Source organism: Neoarius graeffei, chromosome 17 (assembly GCF_027579695.1).
Source record: "Neoarius graeffei isolate fNeoGra1 chromosome 17, fNeoGra1.pri, whole genome shotgun sequence".
NCBI classification, from domain to species: domain Eukaryota; kingdom Metazoa; phylum Chordata; class Actinopteri; order Siluriformes; family Ariidae; genus Neoarius; species Neoarius graeffei.
Window position 1 is genome coordinate 26,684,607 of NC_083585.1, and position 27,207 is coordinate 26,711,813.

A 27,207-nucleotide genomic window follows, 5' to 3' on the forward strand; every position below is an offset into this window, starting at 1 on the left:
GAGAAGTGCTCAGGGCAGACAGACAGACAGGCAGGCAGACAGACAGGCAGACAGACAGACAGCAGTGCAGATTCGGGTGTGTTTTGTTATTAACTCGTCGCGTGCGGTTTATTTGAACGCTGATACACTCGCTGCTTGAATGGGCGTGACTACCGGTCACGTTCAACCTGGAAGCGTCAGCTCTGATTGGTCAGATTTACTGTCAATCATTACGCGAACACAAGCTTGAACTCCTGCCTGTTTGAGCACTGACTCAGTTTGTTATAATAAAGAGCTCTCAATAACCGTGTAGCTGGAAATAAACAAACAAATAAATAAAAGCAGGAGTATGAAATGGGTTCGACCAGCTCTGACCTGGCTAAAATCCCAAACGTGGAGGATTTAATGCGAGAAACTGGGTGTAAGTTGTGATTTTGTGTTTGTTTGGCAAGTTGTTTATAGTGTAAAGCTGTGTATCTGTGTATTGGATCCAATCTCCTGCAGGGTAGAGCATATTTAAGAAATATTTTATGAAGAAATGCATTGCTCTTAGATTTTCACTAACCTTGAGCTTATTAATAATAATAATAATAATAATAATAATAATAATAACAACAACATTGTTGTTGATAATAATAATAATAATTATTATTATTATTATTAACAACAACAACAATGTTGTTGTTGTTGTTAATAATAATAATAATAATAATGTTGTTGTTAATAATAACAATAATAATAATAATAATAATAATAGTGCTCTAAAAGGGACATGAGTGAGAAAGTTGGTGCAGCCTGAGAGCAGGAGATTCGAGCAGGTCTTACTTTGCTCAGCTGGAAATTGTTTAAATCCAAATACAGCAAAGACGCTGTGTACTGTTCACTTGGATATCAATAAAGGAGTTGGTAAGTCCAGTTTGTTTGTTTTTTAGGTACACCTACATTGTATCTCCCCTCCTTGGCCATTTTATCAGGTAAACAAACCATGCAGGTGGGTTTCCCAAGAGCCTCTTAACACTAAGAACGTCTTAAAGCAGATACGCAGAGCCACTTTCGTTTATAAACGCCTTGAGACCGCAAGAATGGCACAGGAATAGTTTTAAGCATTAACAATGAATCTAATATAGTACTTTTTATGATTAAAGTGATTTATATAGGTAGCGGTCTGAGTGAATGATGTTAACGTCCGTGACGTCACCGCAGGAAGGCTGTCGGTCTCATCGCCATTTCCGCTATAGACCCTTTTCAGTCACGTGACCTTCGTAAACGCGACCGCCATTTTGGACATGTAGTGGACTTCGGTTTGAATGCGAGGAAGGCAACAAACATAAAAGAAAAAGGAGCGAGATGTAGAAGACTGTATTTACTAGTTTACTGTAATTATGACCTGGCAGCTATTTACACCGGATCCAATGTAAATAGCTGCCGGAGCCAACGTCCGGGCTTGCCGGAGCGCGCTCCGGCCGGCTGCGAGCTAGCGCGCTTCGGAACCTCGGACGTTGGCTCCGGCAGCTATTTACACTGGATCCGGTGTAAATAGCTGCCAGATCATAATTACAGTAAACTAGAATGGAATGTTAACAGCAATGTAATGCCTTTTCTGGCTAATTTTATTCGTCTTACCTCCAACAAAGTGGTCACTACACAAGCGTTGGTATGCTGCTATCCATCTTCTCTGTCGGTCAGCATCTACCGGGATCCAATAAAATGATAACCCTTGCCTTGTTTGTTGATGGTTACTACATCCAGGTGCACAACAATATAGTGGCATGATGGAAGTCTTGCTGAAAATAAACACTTTCTTTGCTGCCGTTCCTCAATGTTGGCTGTGGTAAACTACTGGTAGTACATGTCCAAAATGGCGGCCGCGTTTGTCGTGACGTCACGTGAAAAGGGTCCATACTAAAACACAGAGCTGGCTGCAACTCCGATCCTCCATTTTGAGCTAATTTATCGCCATGCCATGCAGATGTGTTGCTGCACCCGCCAGCAACACGACAGAAGGTGGATTTACGTTGCATTCATGGCCCAAGAATGTTCAAACTGCAAAGATTTGGACGCGTTTTGCGAGAAGTTCACGGGCACATTGGGCGGCTATGAAGTGGTCTCTCCTCTGCTCTGCACATTTTACTGAAGACTCGTACGAGACCTCTGATCTGTTGAGGAGTGTTGGCTATAAGCCCGTATTAAAAGAGGGTGCAGTACCAACAATTAAAGGAAAATAAATCGACAAGAAAAGGCAAGTATTTTATTTTATTTTTAAAAGCAAAGTTCAGTTGGACCAGTTCTCCCGGAGTGAGCCGAGGGTTGTTGCTAAAACCCAGGATGAAATGGGACAGGACATATCGCTCAGGCAGTGACCTCCCCGCGGTTGTTGCTAAAACCGGTGATGTCCCATTCCATCCCAGGTTTTAGTAATTGCCTGAGACAAGCAGTAATGGCGGAGTACTCAGCATGGACAAAATAGAGAATGAGTGTAGCAGCCGTTTGATTTCTAAACTGGATATTGCTGCCATCTCGCCCTTACGTGGAAGACGCGAATGAACGGAGAACTGAACGAACAACTGAAAGTCAGATTGTTTTGAAACAATTGGCCACAAGATCGGCCTTCAAGAAGCGAGAACACAGACGGGTAAGCTCCAACTCTCATTGGGATAAAAATAAAAAAATAAAAATACAACACATTGTTTACCTGCATTTAGATTAGTACATGTAACTTGTATTGTGTATTTAAGTTACTGGTATAAGATTATTTAATTTGCTTCAGAATGTGATTGTCTCAGTTCATCTGATTATTTAATTAGCCTTTTACGTTTTATCAGTGAAAATGCATGCATGTACATGTATGCTGCATAAGTTATAACACCTATCCTGTTTTAATGAGAGTCAACCCACAATCAATGAAGTCAAATCAGTCTTAGTTGAGCAAGTCGGTAACGGGATTTCTTACTTTCACCATAAATGTTTATTTATATGACTTTGGTCTATAGCTGTAAAAGGCCTTGGCCTTAAAACTGGTTCCCGCTGTGACATCGCGCACTCAGGGCTGGCTGGCTCAGCGGGGCAGCTCGAATGCCAACTTTGCGGTCGATTTTAACTCTCAAAAATATATATATTTTTTATTCCCATTTATGCAGCATACAAGAGTCAAGGATGGAAATACTATCCACTCAGAAATTAATTTAAAAATAAAGGTTCTGCGTATCTGCTTTAACTAGGAGAGCGTGTTGTTCATTATGCTTCTCGCTCTACCATTTAACTGTGCTGTGAATGATTTTGGGAAACCCATCCCAGATTGGTATGATGATGTAAAACTGGGTCTAACTACTTTCTAGCCCAGACTGTAGATTCATGCAGCTTATTAGTGATGGTCATGTCAGGTTAATATTTAACCATTATTCGCCGAAAGTGCAGTGAATATCAGAGATTATGATACATACAGGACACTTTTTCGATGGAATAAAAAACATGTTCTATTCCCTTCTAGCAGGTTTCATTCATTTGGTTTGATAGCATGCAATACTGTTAGCATATCGCTTATCCTACATGTATTACGTCGCTCTACGCAATGGAGAATGAGCATTGAATATGATTTACGATATTGCATGGTTGTCAAGGCAACATAGCGTCATGAGTCGGAGATGTAAAGCTTCCATGTTAGTGAGCGACTGTGACAGTTTGTAAACAAACATGGCTGCCAGGTTTGCTTCATTAAATACAGAAGATTTTGAAAGACACGTTGAACACCTGAAAGAAGTGCATAATAATAATAATAATAATAGGGCGGCACGGTGGTGTAGCAGTTAGCGCTGTCGCCTCACAGCAAGAAGGTTCTGGGTTTGAGCCCCGTGGCCGGCGAGGGCCTTTCTGTGTGGAGTTTGCATGTTCTCCCCGTGTCCGCGTGGGTTTCCCCCACAGTCCAAAGACATGCAGGTTAGGTTAACTGGTGACTCTAAATTGACCGTAGGTGTGAGTGTGAATGGTTGTCTGTGTCTATGTGTCAGCCCTGTGATGACCTGGCAACTTGTCCAGGGTGTACCCCGCCTTTCGCCCGTAGTCAGCTGGGATAGGCTCCAGCTTGCCTGCGACCCTGTAGAACAGGATAAAGCGGCTACAGATAATGAGATAATAATAATAATAATAATAATGGCTTTTTTCATGGTTATATCAGATATACTCAACTCGTTCAAGATCATGCTAGCTGAATGGAATATATTTGATATACCACTCAACGCCAGCCAATATTATTTAAATGATAACCAAGATGAAGTCAAGGTTGTTATTATTCACTGAGCCTGAGGCGGATAATTGTTTTAGTATAAATGCACAGGTGATTTTATTAAAAAAAAAATTTATTTCAAACTTCAAAAGCGGCATGCAAATGCAAGAACAGTCCGGCACAGACTTGTCACTTATCTATGCCGACTCACATAAAATACTTTGCTTTGAAATGGATAAAATAAATCACAGTTCCACTTTACATTTGAATAGTTTTAGACCAAACTTCGGTGCATCATTAGTGCTTTTAGGAACAGCGTTTTCTTTCATAATGTGTAATTCTTCCTCACTCACGGTGACAAAGTGATTGGCTGCCATTTTGCCAAATAACTTGAGGTGATTATCGAGAAATAGTCTGAATTTGTCGACTAATCAGCATGCATGATTTTCTATAATCACCTGCGTAGTTATACTAAATATATTTAGGCACTGCCTAAATGCGGAGCACCCGATGAGTGTATGAGCAAAATATTTGCAAGGGCACAAAATCAACCTGAATAGAATAACAATATTATATCGCATGAACTGTGGTGTATTTCATGTCAGTAAATTGCTGCATTGTCTTGCGACAGTGACTCCAATAATGAGATGCGCATCACAGTTACAAATACATAGTTATTCCTTTCTTTGACGCCACATGCCATGTGCTAGAAACAACACCACGACGTTTATTATGTTGTGATTCTGCCTGGTGGGCAGCAGTGAACCAGCGCTTTCCACTTTACATTATTACTATAGAGTTAGGATCGATATCAATATGTGGTAGTTTTAGTTTATCTAAAACTAAGGAAAGATGCTCGTAATTGCTATTGAACTGCACAGTAATTATGTTTACACGAGTGTGCAGAGTAAGAAATTGTTTAGTTAAAAAAAAAAAGCATACAGTGCACAGATACAATGCCCACTACAACCCCTGGCAAAAAGTATGGAATCACCAGTCTTGGATGAGCACTCATTCACACGTTTTATTGTGTAGAACAGGGGTTCTCAACCTTTTGCAACCTGGGCCCCACCAAAGCTGGTTCATTGCAGTTGGGGGCCCCTCTTCTCGCCCCGCCCCCATCCCCCCCCCCAAACACACTCACCCGCAGTGACGCCACCCGACCTACAGCACCTTATATCGACCGATAGATAGATAGATAGATAGATAGATAGATAGATAGATAGATAGATAGATAGATAGATAGATAGATAGATAGATAGCCCTGGGCTAGATTATTATTATTAGTAGTAGTAGTAGCAGCAGTAGTAGCATTATCCATAGTAGACTAGCAGTAAGAAAACAACAAAAACAACAAATTATTTGGGTAGAGGTGAAATGGGGAAAGCAAAAATACAGTGTGGGGTAGTAGTCTTTAAAAAGACTGTTTGGGTTTTGCGCTGTATCGATGGATTGATGATAGTAGACTAGCGAGAGTCGGCACGAGTTAACTCGGCAAGAAACCAGACTAGTGTGTGTGTGGCAAGCACTCACACGGTGGCCACGGTATGCAGACTCACTCATGTGACGTTGCGTCATGTTCGCGTCACGGGCTTAAAATAACCTACACACAAGATTTTATGATAGATTGATGATAGATTTTATAATAGTATTGATTTGTATGTAATAGTCCAATGTCCTGCATTTTGACATGGGTAAATGTGTTGCATCTGCTTAGCTACTATAGCCTGTTAGCCCCAGATTTTTTTTTTCCTCCATACATGAAGCCTACTTGCGACCCCCCTGGAGTACCTCCGCGCCCCACCAGGGGGGCGCGCCCCCCCAGTTGAGAACCACTGGTGTAGAACAAACTCAGATCACAAACATGATACAATAATAGTCATTCCAAAGTGCACCTTCTTGGCCTTCAGAAACACTAAAAGAAATGAAGAAAAAGCATTGTGGAAGTCAGTAAATGTTACTTTTATAGACCAAGCACAGGGAAAAAAATATGGAATCACTCAATTCTGAGGAAAAAAATATGGAATCATGAAAAACAGACAAACAAAAGAACATTCAAAACACATCACTAGTACTTAGTTGCACCACCTCTGGCTTTTATAACGGCTTGCAGTCTCTTAGGCACGGACTTGATGAGTGACAAACAGTATTCTTCATCAATCTGGTGCCAACTCTCTTTGATTGCAGTCGCCAGATCAGCTTTGCAGGCCGGAGCCTTGTCGTGGACCATTTTTTTCAATTTCCACCACAAGTTTTCTATTGGGTTGAGATCTGGACTATTTGCAGGCCATGACATTGACTGGATGTGTCTTTCACCAAGGAATGCTTTCACAGTTTTTGCTCTATGGCACGATGCATTGTCATCTTGGAAAATTATTTCATCATCCCCAAACATCTTTTCAATTGAAGGGATAAGAAAACTGTCCAAAATGTCAATGTAAACCTGTGCATTTATTGAAGAAGTAACCACAGCCATCTCCCCAGTGCCTTTGCCTGACATGCAGCCCCATATCATCAAGGATTGTGGAAATTTGGATGTTTTCTTCAGGCAGTCCTCTTCATAAATCTCACTGGAACGGCACCAAACAAAAGTTCCAGCATCATCACCTTGTCCAATGCAGATTCGTGATTCATCACTGAAGATAACTTTCATCCAGTCATCCACAGTCCATGATTGCTTCTCCTTAGCCCATTGTAGTCTTGTTCTTTTCTGTTTAGGTGTCAATGATGGTTTTCTTTTAGCTTTCCTAGATGAAAATCCCATTTCCTTTAGGCGATTTCTCACGGTTCGGTCACATACTTGTATATCGACTCCAGCTTCCTCCCATTTATGCTTCACTTATTTTGTTGTACTTTTTCGGTTTTCAAGACATATGGCCTTAAGTTTTTTGTCTTGACACTTTGATGTCTTCCTTGGTCTACCAGTACGCTTGGCTTTAAAAACCTTCCCATGCTGTTTGTACTTGGTCCATATCTTAGATACAGCTGACTGTGAACAGCCCACATCTTTGGCAACCATGCGTGAAGAGTTACCTTCTTTAAGAAGTTTGACAATCCTCTCTTTTGTTTCAAGAGACATCTCTCTTGTTGGAGCCATGATTCTTGCCAGTCCACTTGGTCCAGCAGCCCTCCAAGGTGTGATAACTGCGCTGTTTCTAACTGCAGACTAACGAGCAGATCTAATCTGAGGCAGGTGTCAATTTAGGGAAAGGAAATTGACTGGGTGAGTCCTTATTTTCTACCTGAAAATTGAGTGGTTCCATATTTTTTTCCTCAGAATTGAGTGATTCCATATTTTTTTTTCCCTGTGCTTGGTCTATAAAAGTAACATTTGCTGACTCTCACAATGCTTTTTCTTCATTTATTTTAGTGTTTCTGAAGGCCAAGAAGGTGCACTTTGGAATGACTTTATTATTGTATCATGTTTGTGATCTCAGTTTGTTCTACAGAATAAAATGTCTGGATGAGTGCTCATCCAAGACTGGTGATTCCATACTTTTTGCCAGGGGTTGTATGAAAAAATTAAATTCCATTAATATTTGCCGTAAAATGTGTTGGCAAATTAAAAATAAGTGCTGGATTAAAAACCCATCTATCTTGTGTAAATAAAGATACAAATTTCGTTGTCCGGTGGTCAAGTGTTTGAGAGACATTGCCTTGCACTTAGTCCAGGTATCCTGTGATGGTACACATACATCGTTCGTTCGTACAGACATCATACGGTTGCAGAAGGCATCAAAAGTCAGGTCGATGCGTTACCTTAATATTAAGTATGGAGCTTCGCACTTCTATTAACCAGAGTGAAACACCTGCTAAGTGCAGCACTGTCACCTCACAGCAAGCAGCGTTCTGGGTTGAAACCTGCTGGTTGACGGGGGCCTTACTGTGTTGAGTTTGCGTATTCTCCTTGTCTCTGCGTGGGTTTCCTCCAGGTCCTCTGGTTTCCTCCCACAGTCCAAAGACATGACTTGCAAATTAGGTCAACTGACAAGACTAAAATTGCCTATAGGTGTGAATGTGATCGGCTGCCTGTCTCTGTGGTGGTGTTTACATTAGACCGTATCCTTCTCGTTTTCGTCGCGGATGCACTGTCCGTTCACATTAAAACGCCGGGAAACGACTCCACAGGCGGAACAACTTGAATTCGCCAGGGCCCACATATTCAACCCAGTTCGTATCTGATCCAGTGCTGTGTAAACATTGAGATACGAGGAAACGCAGTGCTGAGCTCTAGCTGACGTCATCATTGGACAACGTCACTGTGACATCCACCTTCCTGATTCGCTGGCGTTGTTCATGCCACGTTGGTCATGTGACGCAACTGCTGAAAAACGGCGCGGACTTCACTTCCTGCTATTGTTTCCGCCTTGTATCACCTTTTTGTTTTTCATTAAAGAGTATAAAAGTATGAATATAATGCTTTGCTTTGTCATTCTTAATGTTGTTCATGGTAAGATGCAAATACTGCCCTTGGTGTAGTTATGATTGTCTTTAGGCTTGCCATCCTTCCACTTGCAAGTGGTGAGTGACTTGCGCATGCCTGATATGCACTGGGATCACACACACAGCGGCTCAGTCCTGAATCACTGCTCGTGCGCTTCACTCGCGCGCTCTGTGAGCTGCGCAGGGCCGGAGTGTGCACCCTCCAGAGGGCACTCGCTGTTCAGGGCAGAGTGATTTGGAGCGCAGCCGCTGAGGAGGAAGCGCTGAGCCGCACTGACACATTTCAACTTATGTGCCGAATTAGTCATGTGATTAGCGTATCCGTGTATTGGCGTTGCTGTGTGCATGCGAATCGTGTATTGGCGTTGCTGTGTGCACGCAAATCGTTTTAAAAACGTTAATCTGATGATCCGCTGATACGGTCTAATGTAAACACCACCTATGTGTTAGCCCCACGATCATTTGGCGACCTGTCCAGACCTGACCCCACCGCTTGCCCAGTGTCAGCTGGGATTGGCTCCAGCTCACCCACAATGGATAAGCAATAGAGAAAATGAATGAAACACACACCTGCGAGATCTGATCTCCATTCGGCAAGATGGTTTTCATGATTGAGACGGTGCGTGTGAATTACAGACGTGACCCGTGACTGTAATGACTTTTGCACTTGTATGTCGGCTCTGGATAAAAGCGTCTGCTTAATGCCATAATGAAAGTGGATTATTTTCTCCTTCATCCTTTTTTTTTCCGCAAAGTGCATTAAGAGGAGAAATGTAAGTAGAAATTGGATACAGGACGCACACATTGCTCAGTCAGAGTACGAATTATACAAAAGGATAGACAGCAGAACTGTCAGTTTAGTGGTTGGGGTTTTTTTTTTGGTTGGAGCAAAGTGGTTAAGACTTTGCTGTTGACCCTGTTTAGTATTCAGAGGAAAGATGGCATGAATCCAGTAGATTGTTACAGAACTGAATCACCTAAACATCACAGATGCTTGTGTGTGTGTGTGTGTGTGTGTGTGTGTGTGTGTGTGTGTGTGTGTATAAAATACTTTGCTCCACATTACACTTAAGACTTATTATGCCATCGGTCACTGAGACCTTGCAATAACGCGTTGCTCAGCCCTAATAGTTTACTGTCAAGCTATTGCTAGATACAGATTTTGAGTCCATCACTTTCAGTACAGCAGTGACACTAACCCGATAGTGTGTTTGGCTGGTACGTATCAGGTTTAAGAGGATTACTGGGGGTTTTAAACACTTCATTGCGAGGTTGAGACGAGTCTTTGGAAGATCAGAGTAGGTTTATATAGGTCAGTATTTTAAAATTCCAACACATTGCTGGTCCTGAGACTCGTATTAGACAAAGTGTGCATAGCAAGTGATTGGGAACAAAGCAAGGACTTGTGCTGAGGGGTGCTGACGTTCAAGATTGCATTAATTACAACTGCTAATCATAAGAATAGATAAACAAAAAGAAATAAACTCTACAGCGAGTAGTTTCAGAGTTTGTATGTCACAGATAGTATTTTTATACCACAGCGGTTTGCCAACAATTACAATTTTTAGTTTATTAATGAAGGACAGTGCTTTTTATGGAACGTCCACAAGATTTTAGCCTTCAGGACAATGGAATTTATACTTTTTTTGTCACTTTAACTTCAAGGGGGGGTGGGGATCCAGGTGACTGTCTGTAGCGACTATAACATAACGAATAACAGGAACGAACCTTTGTCCGGAAACTTTTTTTTTTTTTTTAAATCAGTGATTATGGGGGGGTCGTGGCTAAGGCGCCATACCATAAATCCGGGGACCTGGGTTTGATTCCGGCCCGAGGTCATTTCCCGATCCCTCCCCGTCTCTCTCTCTTGCTCATTTCCTGTCTCTACACTGTCCTATCCAATAAAGGTGAAAAAAGCCCCCAAAAAATCAATGATTATACACTTTTTTTTTTTTCCCCTTAAACATTTCAATCTGTTTATTATTTGTCTTAGATTATGTGAATGAGCGGTTACTACACGAATGATAACATGTTAGAATGAGCATGTTAATATAAACCTGTAATTTACTGTATGTAACGGTTATAATTATTGTCTGAGCTGTGCTGTTATAGGAAATTCATCAACGCCTTCTGATTCAATTATTTACTAACACTGTGGAATATCTGGCGAGTATATGGCGGTATATGTAGGGGAAGCCATGGCCTAATGGTTAGAGAAGCAGCTTGAGGACCAAAAGGTTACTGGTTCGATTCCCTGGACCATCAGGAATGGCTGAAGTGCCCTTGAGTAAGGCATCTAACCTCCAACTGCTCTCCAGGCTGCTCTAGATATGCTGTACCGTATGTCGCTCTGGATAAGAGCGTCTGCTAAATGCCTGTCATGTAATGTAATGTAATATCACTGCAATCAACACACATTCTGTCTTGAAAGAGAAATGATTTGACTGTCATTTGAGCGTGCGATTGTAATTAATACTCCATGTATGCTGCTTAAAATTCCAGCACCTTCAATGCAAAATGCCTTCTCGTATTCCTGTTACATAGCATGTTGATGTGAAAAAATGGCCACTAAGTGGAGATACAGTCAAGGTGTATATAATAAAGTGGATTGTACACATATTGAATGAGACGTGTCATTAAGAGTCAGTTTGTAACGTGCCCTGTGTTTCTTGCAGTCACTCGTGCACACCTTGTTCGTCTGTACGACCGTTACCAATCTTTAGACAAAGACAACAAGGGCCATCTTAGGTAAGTTGCTGCTTCAGATTTATTTATTTGGCTAGTAGTTACTTGGCCAAAGTCTCATTAATCTACATTTCTCAAAGTGCACAGGACTTTGGAGCCATAAAGCAGCTGGCCATGAATCCAATATGTGACAGAATAATAGGGGCCTTCTTCTCTTCAGGGTAAGAGTGTCTTATCATGGCTGATGTATTGCATTTTCCATCGGAAAAACAAAATTGACGTTTTGTTTGTTTGTAAAAGATACCACAGCGGTGAAACTGAAGTTAAGAATGATGATGAACTCCTTTTATATTGCTTATTAGTAATAAAGCTACCTCAGTGGTACAGTGTAACTCGAATCCTAGTCTGGTATTACAAAAGTACGGATAAAGTAGTTATTAAGGACACGTTCACATTTCGGCTAAAATTTGCTTTGGGTACCAATTTGGTGGCCACTTTTTTACAAGAAAATGAAAGTCAACTTAGACGCATCAACCTATGTTTTAAAATATTGTTTAATGTTCTCCAAAACAGACACAATAAATTTCAGGACAGCATGAGCTCGACATTTCAGAAAATATGTCAGTGATTTTAGCACATATGATCTATATTTTGTTGGTGGACGGATGTGACAAAATAGAGATATACTTAAATGGAATTAGTATAAATTGCAATATGCATGTGAAAGATGTATAGCAATGTGAGAAATAGCTAGAACATTTACACGGGAATACAATCATATCTGCAGAAAGACTTTTATTCAATAAATTCATCAAAGAAATCGGCACACAAACACAGTTCAAAGAGATTGCAATGAAAAACTGTACATTTTATATTAAGGTGCTTACAGTATATTTAGAATGAAATTGAGCTCTGTGCTATATGATATCATTGGGTAATAAAAATAAACTATATTTCGGGGAGCCATCTACATTGGTTAGAAGAATTTTTTTATATTATTTGTAAAATTTTTTCACATTCATTAAGTTAGTTGTTTCTATGCTTTTGTTGCCGCATTTTTTTTTCTCTGTTGCTCCAACTGTGATTTTGTAAATTGCTTTTGACGTTCTTTTTGTGTCCTTGCTCTGTCTTTTCTTTCAATACTTTGATATTGTTCATTGTTGGCAGTTTTTATTTTCATTCTCCAGCTTGCTTTCTTTTCAGCCGCTTTACATCGTTTCTCCTCTGGTTTTCCCATAATTTAGACTTCAATCACATTCTGTAACAAAAAAATTTATTAGATATAATACAAAATAGTATACCAGTGTTCTACTAATTATCAGTGACTGACATTTTTCCTTACACAGATATTTTAATTGGCCTAAAATTGGTGGACGGACGTGACCGATTAATTGACTAAACCATCAGATAGTAAAAGTACCCCACATTCGCACTTTCATGCATGGAAATGATCAATGATACTAGATATATCATTTATAATTTACCATTAACACACAATTCCTTTAGGTATTAATTTCTACTGAATTTTTACCTACAATAACACCATCACTAGAAGCTGGCAGAAAGCAAATTCAATATTCTATTTGCATAATACATGTAATCGGTAGTTTGAGAATACTGTTGACATTTTTTATGAACAGGCACTGTATGTGACTAATATTAATTATTTGAAAATCTTCAACTGAACTATAAAGGGCATTGAAAGAAATTATAAAAATTGGTGGACGGACATGACAATGGATGATTATTCCATTACACATGTCCAATACGTCACCACCATTACAGTATTAGTAATAACCTTATACCTACTGTATTTAGTTGTGTCCTTAAGTACAAATATTAACGCAGTAAATAAAATTTTAAAAAATCAGGAACAAAACAAAGTGGACGGATGTGACATAAATGTTAGGGAAATATTGTTTCGCTGCATTTATGTACTTTTTGTACATCAAGAGACGAACGCTGTCCAGAGAACTTGCATTCCATCATTTTTAATGCACTTCCTCATGTAAATGAAACCTACATTTTACTGAAATGCTGCTAAATTTTAGTTTACTGCTTCATTTTGAAAAGCTACAATTTAAAAAAAAAAAGGAAAAAAAAGAAATGTGATATTTGGGTTATACAGTGGGGCAAAAAAGTATTTAGTCAGCCACCAATTGTGCAAGTTCTCCCACTTAAAAAGATGAAGGAGGCCTGTAATTTTCATCATAGGTACACTTCAACTATGAGAGACAGAATGGGGGGAAAGAATCCAGGAAATCACATTGTAGGATTTTTAATGAATTAATTGGTAAATTCCTCAGTAAAATAAGTATTTGGTCACCTACAAACAAGCAAGATTTCTGGCTCTCACAGACCTGTAACTTCTTCTTTAAGAGGCTCCTCTGTCCTCCACTCGTTACCTGTATTAATGGCACCTGTTTGAACTCGTTATCAGTATAAAAGACACCTGTCCACAACCTCAAACAGTCACACTCCAAACTCCACTATGGCCAAGACCAAAGAGCTGTCAAAGGACACCAGAAACAAAATTGTAGACCTGCACCAGGCTGGGAAGACTGAATCTGCAATAGGTAAGCAGCTTGGTGTGAAGAAATCAACTGTGGGAGCAATTATTAGAAAATGGAAGACATACAAGACCACTGATAATCTCCCTCGATCTGGGGCTCCACGCAAGATCTCACCCCGTGGGATCAAAATGATCACAAGAACGGTGAGCAAAAATCCCAGAACCACACGGGGGGACCTAGTGAATGACCTGCAGAGAGCTGGGACCAAAGTAACAAAGGCTACCATCAGTAACACACTACGCCGCCAGGGACTCAAATCCTGCAGTGCCAGACGTGTCCTCCTGCTTAAGCCAGTACATGTCCAGGCCCGTCTGAAGTTTGCTAGAGAGCATTTGGATGATCCAGAAGAGGATTGGGAGAATGTCATATGGTCAGATGAAACCAAAATAGAACTTTTTGGTAAAAACTCAACTTGTCATGTTTGGAGGAGAAAGAATGCTGAGTTGCATCCAAAGAACACCATACCTACTGTGAAGCATGGGGGTGGAAACATCATGCTTTGGGGCTGTTTTTCTGCAAAGGGACCAGGACGACTGATCCGTGTAAAGGAAAGAATGAATGGGGCCATGTATCATGAGATTTTGCGTGAAAACCTCCTTCCATCAGCAAGGGCATTGAAGATGAAACGTGGCTGGGTCTTTCAGCATGACAATGATCCCAAACACACCGCCCGGGCAACGAAGGAGTGGCTTCGTAAGAAGCATTTCAAGGTCCTGGAGTGGCCTAGCCAGTCTCCAGATCGCAACCCCATAGAAAATCTTTGGAGGGAGTTGAAAGTCCGTGTTGCCTAGTGACAGCCCCAAAACATCACTGCTCTAGAGGAGATCTGCATGGAGGAATGGGCCAAAATACCAGCAACAGTGTGTGAAAACCTTGTGAAGACTTGGAGAAAACGTTTGACCTCTGTCATTGCCAACAAAGGGTATATAACAAAGTATTGAGATGAACTTTTGTTATTGACCAAATACTTATTTTCCACCATAATTTGCAAATAAATTCTTTAAAAATCAGACAATGTGATTTTCTGGATTTTTTTTCTCATTCTGTCTCTCATAGTTGAAGTGTACCTATGATGAAAATTACAGGCCTCTCTCATCTTTTTAAGTGGGAGAACTTGCACAACTGGTGACTGACTAAACACTTTTTTGCCCCACTGTAAATATACAGATGAGGTTTTCTTGATTGCTGGTTCAACTAGCAACACCTGTAAAAATAATAATTAATAATCTATCTGCATATTAAATCCCATATTTCATAAGTATCAGTGATTTCTGTAATATAGTGGCTTTTATATTTACAACAAATTATCACTTGGCCAAACGTGACATGAAAATGTATGCCTTCGTGGGTCAGAAAGAGACTTTTCAGATCTAAAGTAAAACAAACTACAGCTTTCTGCAACTCACCGCTTCTGGAAATATGCATAATGTAACCATATGTGTATATAATGATATAAAATATGCTTGTGTGTCATGTTACTTTAATTAAAATTATCCATTTATATGTAATGGTACCCTGAGCAAATCTTAGCCGATTTATTAGTCCAAACAGAGCAAAATTTATACTTTTGGCTTATTTGGTTTGTTTGGGTTTCACATGTTAGGCTGCAAGCATGCTCGTAAAACCATTTCATTCAAGGATGGTTTGCATAATACATGTAATCGGTAGTTTGAGAATACTGTTGACATTTTTTATGAACAGGCACTGTATTTGACTAATATTAATTATTTGAAAATCTTCAACTGAACTATAAAGGACATTGAAAGAAATTATAAAAATTGGTGGACGGACGTGACAATGGATGATTAATGGATGGCAAGCGATCAAATAAATTGCAAAAAACTCATTTTTGGCTCAGTTTGTCAAATCTCATCCACAAAACAAAATACGCAGCGTGTTTGGTTCGTTTCCAGACCCTGGGTCCGTTCAGGGTTGAATCGTTTTCTTGCTACAGTTTGAGCTGCACCCAATTGCAATTACTGTGGTCTCACCTGCCCAAACAAACCACACCAAGGGGTAAAGTACAGAGCTGAGGTTACATGGTGGTTCTGTTTTACAGCAAGGTGTGGCCATGAGTTAGTACTTTACTCTTTGTTATATTTTGAACCGAAGCATGACACTGATCAGAAATATTGTACTTTAATCTTGGAATGAGACACAAAAGCACATACTGGAGTCACTGGAAGTGTGACATGGATATACCACTAGTTGGCGCCATTTCAACCAAATTCTCCAAGGAAATAGATTTTGTTGCCCGTTCCCACAAAATTATTAACTGCAGGACGCATACGTTCCCATGCAACTCATTTCCACATAAAAATTCATGGCTATGACAGACTTGTTTTGTGGCCTTGTGATATTAACCTGTGGATTCAACCAAACTGTTATTTCTTTATGACTAGAAAAGCTTTCACTCCAAGTAATAGATTTTAGCTGACAGCAGACTCTTCCCCCCCCCCCCCCCCCCATCATGTGTGTGTGTGTGTTTTTTTTTTTTTTTTTTTTTTTCCCTCCATAAAATGTGTGCAGTTGGACCTAAATGATTGTCACTTTCAGGCAAGAAACACTGGACTTCCCATCCTTTGTGAGGATCTTGGCACATTTCCGTCCCGTCGATAAGAACCAATCCAAAGAGCCCAACTCGCCTGACCCCATTAACAGCAAAATCAACAAACTGAAATGTATGTTTATGGCATTTCCTGGTAAAAGAAGAGAACCGTGTGTTACTCTGCTTCAGGTTATTTAGTCTTGTTATATTGTAGTTGCTTTTCAGTTGTATGATCAGGACAAGGACGGCAAGATTTCCAGACAAGAACTCTTTCAGGTCAGTGCACATGAGTATACTGGATGAACACCGGGCCTCATTTGTCAATCTTTTAATTGAGTTGTATGTAAATGTTTGTGTAAGCCAAACCAAACTAAAATTTTCTGCTAGAATTACAAAAGCTTCAGAAACACTGGTTTTCTTCATACTAGCATGCACATGCTAATAAACACCAGGCACAGCTGGTTTGCATTTGGTGACACCCAAAAAACTCTCTTTAAAAAAAAAAAAAAAAAGGCAAAATTCATACTATAAAATGACGAGCAAACAGCAAAAAAGATGTTCTCAGATGAAGAAATTTATTATATGTGTGCCAATAAATAAAATTTATAGAAATAATGTGAGATATAAATATTGCTGGGTTTCACGTGACGTCACATCCGCCTCATTAGTTATTCAAAACTTTAGCTGGTGGTCTACCAAAGCTCAGTTGACAAAGCGTTTGTACAGAGAAGGTACGTTGCTCACATGAAAAATGCTTTACGCTTGCATTGTTTGAATCGATCAAACCGTGAAACTGATAAAGTTTCTTCAGGGTTCCTCGTGAACTAATAAAAAAGGGTGAATGAACACAGGATTTCACAAAAAGACGTGGAGAAAGGCGGCTTTTGAGCCTCTCAGCGAAATCGAAGGGAGCCGAGTCGAAGCACGCTCGAGTTTGCAGTGATCACTTGGTGAAAGGTTTATATCCCTCTCGGCTATGGCCTTAGTGGTTTCCAAGTACTTTTCTTGCTGTGTGTCGTTATTTTACGGTACTTTTTTTTTTTGTCACGAAGCGCTAAAGTCCCCAGCGGTTTCTTTGTTTACTCCTCACAAAGTTCATACGCATGAAGGTTGTGACAAAATTCTTCCCCAGCCGTACAGTTACAATGCGCCGTGATCACTTCTCCGTCCTGTTTAACTAAGATCCAGGTCTTTAAAGGGGTTTCTGATGATCTTTGTGAATGATTTAGCTGAGAGATAAGAGCCAACACAAGTGAGAATCAAGCCAACTGTTGTTTGTTTCCACTTCAGCTTGCAGCGCTTCGTTGTAAAGACGCGAACGAAAAGCTTAAAAACAAACAAACAAAAAAAAAACATACATACACGGGCAAAAACAATACAGGATTCATTCGGCAACGACTCGATACCGAGGTCCTTTACCCAGCCACATGCAAAAAAGTTGTAAGCCTCCGTACTCTTCCACGCTTTCATCTGTTTTGCGGTGTAGAAGGACGTCTGCAACACCAGATAGTTCGAGATGTCGGGGAACTTGACTGAAGGGTAGTTTTCGAGATCGTATGACAAATTCTTCTTTCCCAGACTGTAGGGGTCGATTCCACTGCACATAGCAATCTTCTGAATATATCTAAAGCCAGCAGTGGCTTCTAGATTGCGAGCGTACTCTAAGTTATCGCTAGTTGTTTGCACTACGGCAGCTGTTTAGACCACCAGCTATTTCACTTCTGGTAAAACCGCTAAGAAAAGTCACGTGACTGAAACCCAGCAATATATCACATTATTTAACAGCATAGCAATCCCCTGAAAAGGCCAAAATTTGGAGAAAATTAAAGAATATTATTATTATTATTATTATTATTATTATTACATGTGCATTAAGTAAGGTGACAAGAAAATGGTTTGAGATGAAAAGGAGAGGAGTATATTCTGTACACAGGTGATCATGGAATCCAAACACATCAAGCAGAGAAAATGCTAATACTTTTAATCAAAGCGAATTGCTCGCACACCAATGTGCCCTCGACGGTGCCATGCTGGAAAAGCAGGTGGGTCGGTGGCGGCTATCCATCGCTAGCGATGATGACTGCTTGATTAGGATGCGCAGAAAAGCAGGTGGGTAGGAAGTCGACTGGGGATGTGGCACACTAGGAAGTATATGGCATATTGTAGCTTGAGACGTACCAGATCGGTCACTTAGTCTCGGCTCTAATAAACTGTTGCACGGCATTAAAAGAAGATGCCAAATAAACGCACATCGCCTGAGGCGCTGTAGGCCATCCTCCTTTCTTACACTGCCATTCTTAATTGAATGACTGGTCTAATTTGTGTTAATTTAGGGATTTATGTTTGCTTGCTTTCTTATCTGTTGATATTTAATATTTCTTTAGTGAATGCTTTTAACATCAGACTACTGTGTTTCACAAAATATTCATTCAATGTGTGTGATTGAAATGTATAAACTATTTTAACTTAACAGTGAAATCTCTATATAAAAGTGCAGTAACTGAAGGTGATCAGACGAGGTTTAGTCTTCTTATATGTAAATGTACACATGCTCAGGAGCACTAGTAGGATCCAGACATTTTCCAAAATTACAAGATTTTCACAGAGATGGACAAAGTACAGATCCCACTGGTCAAATGTTACTCCGATACAAGTGAAAGTTGTCCAGTCAAATTTTTACTTAAGTCAAAGTACTGAAGTACTTGCTTTTAAAAATACTTAAGTATTAAAAGTACATTTTCTGTCAACGCATTGTTGTATTATTGCCACAACGCTTACAAAACTTAACGCCTCTGAAGCAACCGACTGGATTTACTGACTAGCTTGTAGAACCTGTAGAGCTGAGGCTGACCCTGAACCTGACATGCTAGCAAACTCTTTTCAAACTCAAAATCATATTGGGTAGCTAATGCTACTAGAAAAGAAAGATTTCTACATTCTGTTTATTTGGCAAGATTATGCTAAAACACATTTCTGAAAGGACTTCAGATAAGTTAACGTTATTCATGTTAGCGTAGCGCCATTTTTACATGCTAACTAATAGTGCCCACGTTAACTAGCTATGTGTTAACGTTAGCCGTGGACAAGGGTACGGCAGCTTGGCGGGCAAATCCATGGAAAGTCATTTGACTAACCAGATTCCATAGCTGTTGCAACGTTATCGCTAGCTCTAAAAGACAAACTTCATTGCAAGCTTTCTCTTGGAATAAAACGTTTACATACACTACCGTTCAAAAGTTTGGGGTCACCCAGACAATTTTGTGTTTTCCATGAAAAGTCACACTTTTATTTCTCACCATAAGTTGTAAAATGAATAGAAAATATAGTCGAGACATTTTTCTGGCCATTTTGAGCATTTAATCGACCCCACAAATGTGATGCTCCAGAAACTCAATCTGCTCAAAGGAAGGTCAGTTTTATAGCTTCTCTAAAGAGCTCAACTGTTTTCAGCTGTGCTAACATGATTGTACAAGGGTTTTCTAATCATCCATTAGCCTTCTGAGGCAATGAGCAAACACATTGTACCATTAGAACACTGGAGTGAGAGTTGCTGGAAATGGGCCTCTATACACCTATGGAGATATTGCACCAAAAACCAGACATTTGCAGCTAGAATAGTCATTTACCACATTAGCAATGTATAGAGTGGATTTCTGATTAGTTTAAAGTGATCGTCATTGAAAAGAACAGTGCTTTTCTTTCAAAAATAAGGACATTTCAAAGTGACCCCAAACTTTTGAACGGTAGTGTACCTCAATATGCTTCCGCAGGTTGGACAGCGAGTTTTTGTAGGCTGTGATGTGGTTCGTTTTCGGCAAACGTTTAAAATGAAACAAATCTTTAATCCTTTCAGAAAACTGAAAAATGGGTTTTACATATGGCCATGGGGGCGTTCATTCACCAGAAGAACCACCTCCTTCCATTCTGCCATCAACTGATTGTGTTCAGTAATGCTGCAGAGAAATCACTGAACTTGATTTTATACAGTCTGTGGATGAGACGTGACCCTAGTGATTTACTGATAGGCTCTCAGTGTCACCTATGAAAAAAACAATCACGTTTTAGAAAAGAAAAGAAAAACACGTCCACTTTCAAAGCTGCTTCATAGCAACGAGTAAAGGGGAAGCCATGGCCTAATGGTTAGAGAAGCAGCTTTGGGACCAAAAGGTCGCTGGTTTGATTCCCTGGACCAAGGCAACTAACCTCCAACTGCTCTGGCAAGAGTGGTGGCGTACCTTGTGTCTGATTAGCCAAAGAAAAGCCACTGATGTGATCATCAGTTTGGGTGGTACCTGACCGAAACGGAGAAAAAAAAACAACAACCGAGTAACGAGGACCTTGATAGAAATGTAATGGAGTGAAAAGTGCAATATTTGTCTTTCAAATGTAGTGAAGTTAAAGTCATAAGTTTCCAAAAAAAAGTTAATACTCAAGTAAAGTACAGATACTCAAAGTGTACTCAAGTACAGTAAATGTAATCCATTACTGTCCACCTCGGGATTTTCATGAATGCCAAATACCTTCTGTAAATAATCTGCTCTTATAAACAATTTACAAATATTCTGTTATTCAGCTTGATAAATGAGGCCCTGCTGTTATCATGATGTCACATGTATTTCTGTGTTTTAATGGTAGTTGTTATTGTTTATTTATAGTTCTTAAAGTATATAAACATCGCTTTTTAGTTCCTTTTTCACTCAAAATAAGTGATGGCTGAAAATCATTGGCAGGTTCTCCAGGCCATGCTGGAGAGCCAGGTAACACAAGAACAACTGGAATGCATAGTAGACCGCACTATTCAAGAGGCAGACCTGGACAACGACGATGCCATATCTTTTGAAGAGTTTCGGAAGGTAAAACATTTAAGTTATTCCACGAAATCGAGTCATACACAAGCTGATAGCCGACGAAGCATGTAGCACCGAGATTGAGTGGAATAATTGTTTTATTCTAGCCACAGTCACTGGATTTTGAGAAACTGAGCATTTTTATTTTTCGCAAATTTGATAAATAAAAACTTTATACAAAACGTCCAACAAAATCATTTCCGCTTAGAATGTAAATAAACCGGTGAAATGACAATAGCAGTTTGTGAAAAATGCTATAATAATTCTTGAAAAATTTAAAGATACGTTCTTACCATCAAATACTTTTTATTCCATATTTTGTTGGCTTTTTTTTGGGGGGGGGGGTTGTTTTCAAATAGGGTTTTTACTTCGTCCTTGGTTGGTTCAGCAGCACACGCCGCCATTTTGTTTTTCTCTACTCACGGTATATGAGCTGATATCCTAGTAGTAGAGTAGCCAATCAGAGCACACAATTGCTCATATCCACTGAATGAGGATAGAATATTACCTTATTCATGACTGTTAGTGACTTTATGGTTAGACTAGACTTTGAAACACAGGATCTTTCAGTTACTGTTTTTGACAACACTGTTTCGTACGTTATGTTGGAGATACTGAGTGTTACTGCAGACCTGCACATGGAATATGAAATGACAGGCTTGCTGCTGTAGTAAAATAATTATAGGTGTGTTACCACCTTGAAGTTGATTATTTACCAAGAACAGGATGTCCAGAAATGTTTTATTCCCCTTATAGCACAGCAATTTGCCAACAGTTACAATTTATTATCCCCCGCTGGCCGAAAGGCCCGAAGGGGGATTATTTCGTGGCGATGTCTGTCCGTCCGTCCCGGGAAGGGTGCTCACCTTCTGAAATCAACTCCTCTCGCAATTTTTGGAATTTCACCAAACTTGGCAGGATTCTTTGTTATATGTTGGTAATACGCATATTGTAATTTCGTTAAATTGGGTCACATTTTACCAGAGTTACAGCCCTTGATTAACAAAATTATACTTTGACAATTTAATGAGTGCTTTCCTTCTGAAATCAACTCCTCTCATAATTTGTGGAGGAATTTCACCAAACTTGGCAAAAGACATTGCTGTATGTCGTTAGTACACACATTGTTATTTTGGTCACAGTTTACCAGAGTTGTGGCCCTTGATTAACAACCTTGTACTTTGACAATTTCATGAAGGTGCGCTTGCCTTCTGACATCAACACACTCAATTTTTGGACGAATTTCCCAAAGCTTGGCAAAAGGCCTTGTTATATGATGGTAATGCGCAAACATTGCAATTTAATTTCGTTTGTGAAAATTTAACCAGAGTTTTGACCCTTGATTAAATAACTTGTACTTTGACAGTTTCATGAGGGTGTACGTTCTTCTGAAATCAACTCCTCTCACAATTTGTGGAGGAATTTCATCAAACTTGGCAAAAGGCTTTGTTATATGATGGTAATGCGCACACATTGCAATTTAATTTCATTTGTGAAAATTTAACCAGAGTTTTGACCCTTGATTAAATAACTTGTACTTTGACAGTTTCATGAGGGTGTACGTTCTTCTGAAATCAACTCCTCTCACAATTTGTGGAGGAATTTCATCAAACTTGGCAAAAGGCTTTGTTATATGACGGTTATACGCCTATTGAAATTTCGTTTAATTTGGGCAAATTTTACCAGAGTTATGGCATAGTAGCCAGCGGGGGATATTGTGCTCTCAGAGCACTCTTGTAGTTGTATTTTATGTTGCTGATTGTCCCTGGAACAAGTTAGTTCCTGTTGTCACTTGCGTTCAAAGTTATAAGCGCTATAAAGTCATTACCTCTTGACATTATAGACATAAAATTCCAGCTTGTATGTTACAGAGAAACCTCACAACCTACCATTCTGAAGACTTTCCTGTGTCAGAAAACGTAAACGTACAGCTTTAATTTTTTGACTGCTACGTACTGTAGCACTGGCACTGGAAACTCCTTCCATAAATGTTAAATTTGAGATATTATACTCCTTTTCTGCAAAGTTGATGCAGTTCCCTGAGGTCTTGGTGAAATGTCTGACATGCTTTTGGTCAAAATACAATAATAAAACACCACAGCTCCCTTCTCAGCCTGTCTAAACAGCCCTGTTCAAAACAGCCAATTTGAGTGCCTGTTCCTTTAAATGATAATGAGCCACTGCTCATTATATATTCATTCGCAAAGGCAGTTCTCAAGCCATGAGTGGAGATACTCAGATGAGGGGCGGCATAATTCTAATTTTTCTTTTTAAAATTGTTTTGTGCGGCACACAGGGAGCACAACTCAACTCGGGTTTATTTGTATAGCGTTTTTAACAATCGACATTATCGCAAAGCAGCTTTACAAAAAATTAAAGACTTTAAACATGAGCTAATTTTATCCCTAATTTACACAACTCACTGTGTAAGTTGTTAGTTTGAGAAAGAGGGACGTATATAGGCGTTAAAATATACCTTGCAGCCGGAACTACTGTAAGAGCTGCTGTTCTAGAAAAATAAATCAACACATACTCTGTGTCTGAAATCGCTCCCGACTCACTATATAGAGATCTTGCAGTCATGTGACCGGAAAGTACACAACCGCCATCGTGTCAGTCAAAAACACCGCTGAATACTGCTGCACTCGTGTACAGAATGGATTAATTTCAACCGACGGACTACACGGCTCATTTTTCTAATGAACAGATAACTAGATATATGTCTAAAATAAACGATCTACAGATTTGTGACCCTTATGGCTTTCCGGACGGAGTTTTCACGACCGGATTTTGAACTGCCAGCGGAATACCCGGACGTGTATGATTACCTCATCAACTTTCCCTCGCTGTTCAGTGGTGAAGCACTGCGTGCTTATAAATCTCTGGACAGTTATCTTTACAGAAATTCAGGATTTGTCAGCGACTCAGATGTGGCATCTTGTAAACAAGAAAATAATCCTCACTGGATGGGTAAGTCACCTTAAGTATTGAGTATAGCACTGACCAGCCGATTATAGAATAGAATAAGGTAATTCCAAATCGTCCGTGTTGTTTACATGGATCTGGCGTTGGAGAGGTAGAGGCTTGGCAGTGGAGATTTGAGTGGCTGTTTTCTGAGCTTAGTCAACAGGCCGGCTCTGCCTGTAGCCTCGCTTTTGCTTCGGCTCCCGGCGCCGCCTCCTTCGCTTTGCTTCCGATAACAATCCACGGAGACCCCGCTGGTCTCGCAATCTGGTCTCGTCTGGAATGTTTTTTTTTTTTTTTTTTTTCTCGTCCGGAATGTTGTGCATGCGATGGAAATCGCTACAAACCGTCACTTTCTGCTGGAAACCAATGTCCAGTAAGTCCATACGGTTGTAGTGGATATTGAAGTCCGGTACAGACGAACAACACGCAAAAATACACACAAAAAACATAAAAACCGTGCACAGGTAGGGAGAGCTTTGTAGCCACAGCCGTTGTAGTAGAATTGTATATAGTAGGGTTTTCCAGAAGAAAAGGTAGAAGTAAAAGTAGAAGTAGAAGGCGGAATATGGCGTTTGACCTACAAGATGGCGTCTGTCACAATCTGGATTGGCTGTGACGTCACATGCAAGATCTCTATAGGGCGCTATATAGCGAGGACGCCATTTTGTAGTGCGGTCCGAAACCTTAGTGAGGATTATTTACACCCTATATAGTGCACTCAAAGTATCCCACAGTGCATCACGAAAAGTAGTGTACAACCGATGGTCACTAACCAAAGCAATATATCCCATCATGCATTGCGGTCACGCTGAAAGAAATCAAATTAAAAGTCTCAAATTTGATTTGATAAAAGGCAGCGGCAAAGAAGAAAGTATTCAGCCTTGATTTTTTAAAAAAAACTGAAAGATGCAGGTACTTTGTATTGATTAATGTGGGAAATGCGCTCAGTATAATATGTATTTATCACAAAAATACATGCAGGTATTTATTATTTTGAAAACCCACCAGCCGCCTGATCTGACACGTTTTAATTGTGTGACCGTAATGACGTAAATACCAGCATGACAGACTAGTGTCCGAAAGCGTTTTGTCATTTTACCAATGAGCTCACTATATAGTCCTCTATATAGTAATTCCCTGTATAGGGAGTAGTGAACGAGTGAGCGATTTTGGACACAGGGATAGTTAGAATTGAGAAAATTCAGTAGCACTGTGGTGTAAATTGTGTGTAATGATTTCTAAGCATGTGATTTATGTTCTTGTGGTGCTCAGACTGATATCTGATACCCTGTTTTGCATTAGTCTCTGGAAAAGGTCGACATTGACCACAAGATGAGCATCCGCTTCCTGCGATAAAGCATGACGAGCTCTCAACAAGCACCGAGAATTAAGTGTGGTCTTCGGGGAGGGGGAGCGTTTCCACCACAGACATGGGAAAAAAAGTTGTGTTTTATAATATTTACTGGAATGCAGTTGTTTTTTCAGCCCACAGTCAGAGCTGGGAAGTGAATGATATTTGGTGAAATATGGTTTTAGTCAGTGTGATCTTTGGTATGAGCAGTTGGTTTTGATGTCAGACTGTGATTTTAATTTCGACTGTATTTACTGTGCTTACTATGCATGATTTTAAACACTTGCTGAGAATGGACTAGCTACTACTGTATGTGCATCTCACATGGGGTAAACGTAGCCCGTTTTTGCGAAATATCTAAATACATAACATCATACTGTATTTGCCAGCCCCAAATATATTACGTATTAACAAGAGGTTTAGAAGACATAGCTTTTGTCAAGCTGCTTCATAATTTTTTGGTTTAAAAATATTACTTTAAGTTTGGAAAGAAGTAAAAGCTTGAGTTTACAGGGTTTTATTTGTAGTTCAACTGTTCTTGCAGTTCTATACTATACAGTACAACCCTTTCATATCTTCTTAACTACTGTCTTAGAAAGCATGTGTATGCAAGTGTGTGTGTGTATATGCAGATGATTACTGATCCTAAAGAGAGCGCTTACAAAAGGGATTTACCTTATAAACCTTGATTTTTGTATAACAATAAAACTGCTGCCACTACTCGTATCAAACAGGACTTAACGTCGTTAAATATACATTTTTGTATACGTTCTTTGTTCCAAGTTTTAGTGTAATGAATTTGTATCTAATGCCTACCTCACTAATCCTACTGATTTAAAGGAGCTTTATGTGACCATTAACAAAAAGCCTTGGATATAAAGCACACTTATTGGTTTCAAAAACGTGTTTGTGAATGCAGTTTTGGAATTTGTATTAATAATTGTTTAAAAAATTAATTAAATTTTTACTTCTCTTTTGAACGGTATTGTATTGTATTAATACAAAAGAATAAAACTCTTAAAAATCCACTCAGTTCATGCTGGTGTGCTATGGACTTTATTCAGAGTTACTTTGAGTGCAAAAATTATGTGTTTAAGGGGTCCGGTTACTCATTCAGAGATTGGGAGATTAAACCCAGCTGCTTCGGCTGATTATTATCCATAACCACTTATCTGTCGCAAGTGAGCTGCAACCTATCCCAGCTGACTATGGGCGAAAGGCGGGGTACACCCTGGACAAGTTGCCAGATCATCACAGGGCTGACACACAGAGAGACAAACAACCATTCACATTCACACCTACGGTCAATTTAGAGCCACCAATTAGCCTAACCTGCATGTCTTTGGACTGGGGGGGAAACCGGAGCATCCAGAGGAAACCCACAAAGACACAGGGAGAACATGCAAACTCCATACAGAAAGGCCCTCGCTGGCCACTGGGCTCGAACCCGGACCTTCTTGCTGTGAGGTGACAGTGCTAACCACTGCACCACCGTACGACTGCTTATTTATTTTTATTTTTTTGTAGTAATGGAATATAATTTAACATTAAAAGCAAAAGACAATAGTATAAAAATGAAAAGGTGGCATGGCAGG

The 27,207-nt window shown here is 39.8% G+C and overlaps 1 protein-coding gene across 1 annotated transcript; it reads left to right on the forward strand.

Annotated features, from left to right (window-relative positions):
• The first annotated feature begins 233 nt into the window (after nt 1–233).
• chp2 (calcineurin-like EF-hand protein 2) lies at nt 234–26,587 on the forward strand. Its single transcript, XM_060898059.1, has 7 exons — nt 234–400; nt 11,317–11,389; nt 11,467–11,547; nt 16,456–16,580; nt 16,662–16,723; nt 21,178–21,300; nt 25,564–26,587. The coding sequence occupies exons 1-7, from the start codon at nt 334–336 to the stop codon at nt 25,615–25,617; spliced, it is 585 nt and encodes a 194-aa protein (XP_060754042.1). The 5' UTR covers nt 234–333; the 3' UTR covers nt 25,618–26,587.
• The last annotated feature ends 620 nt before the right edge of the window (nt 26,588–27,207 follow it).

What these genes read in the sequence shown, in the direction of transcription:
- chp2 (XM_060898059.1), top strand. Translation starts at nt 334, where the DNA reads ATGGGTTCGACCAGCTCTGACCTGGCTAAAATCCCAAACGTGGAGGAT. An exon ending in CCAGACAAGAACTCTTTCAG is followed by an intron (nt 16,724 to 21,177) that starts GTCAGTGCACAT and finishes AATCATTGGCAG; the next exon opens with GTTCTCCAGGCCATGCTGGA. An exon ending in CTTTTGAAGAGTTTCGGAAG is followed by an intron (nt 21,301 to 25,563) that starts GTAAAACATTTA and finishes GTTTTGCATTAG; the next exon opens with TCTCTGGAAAAGGTCGACAT.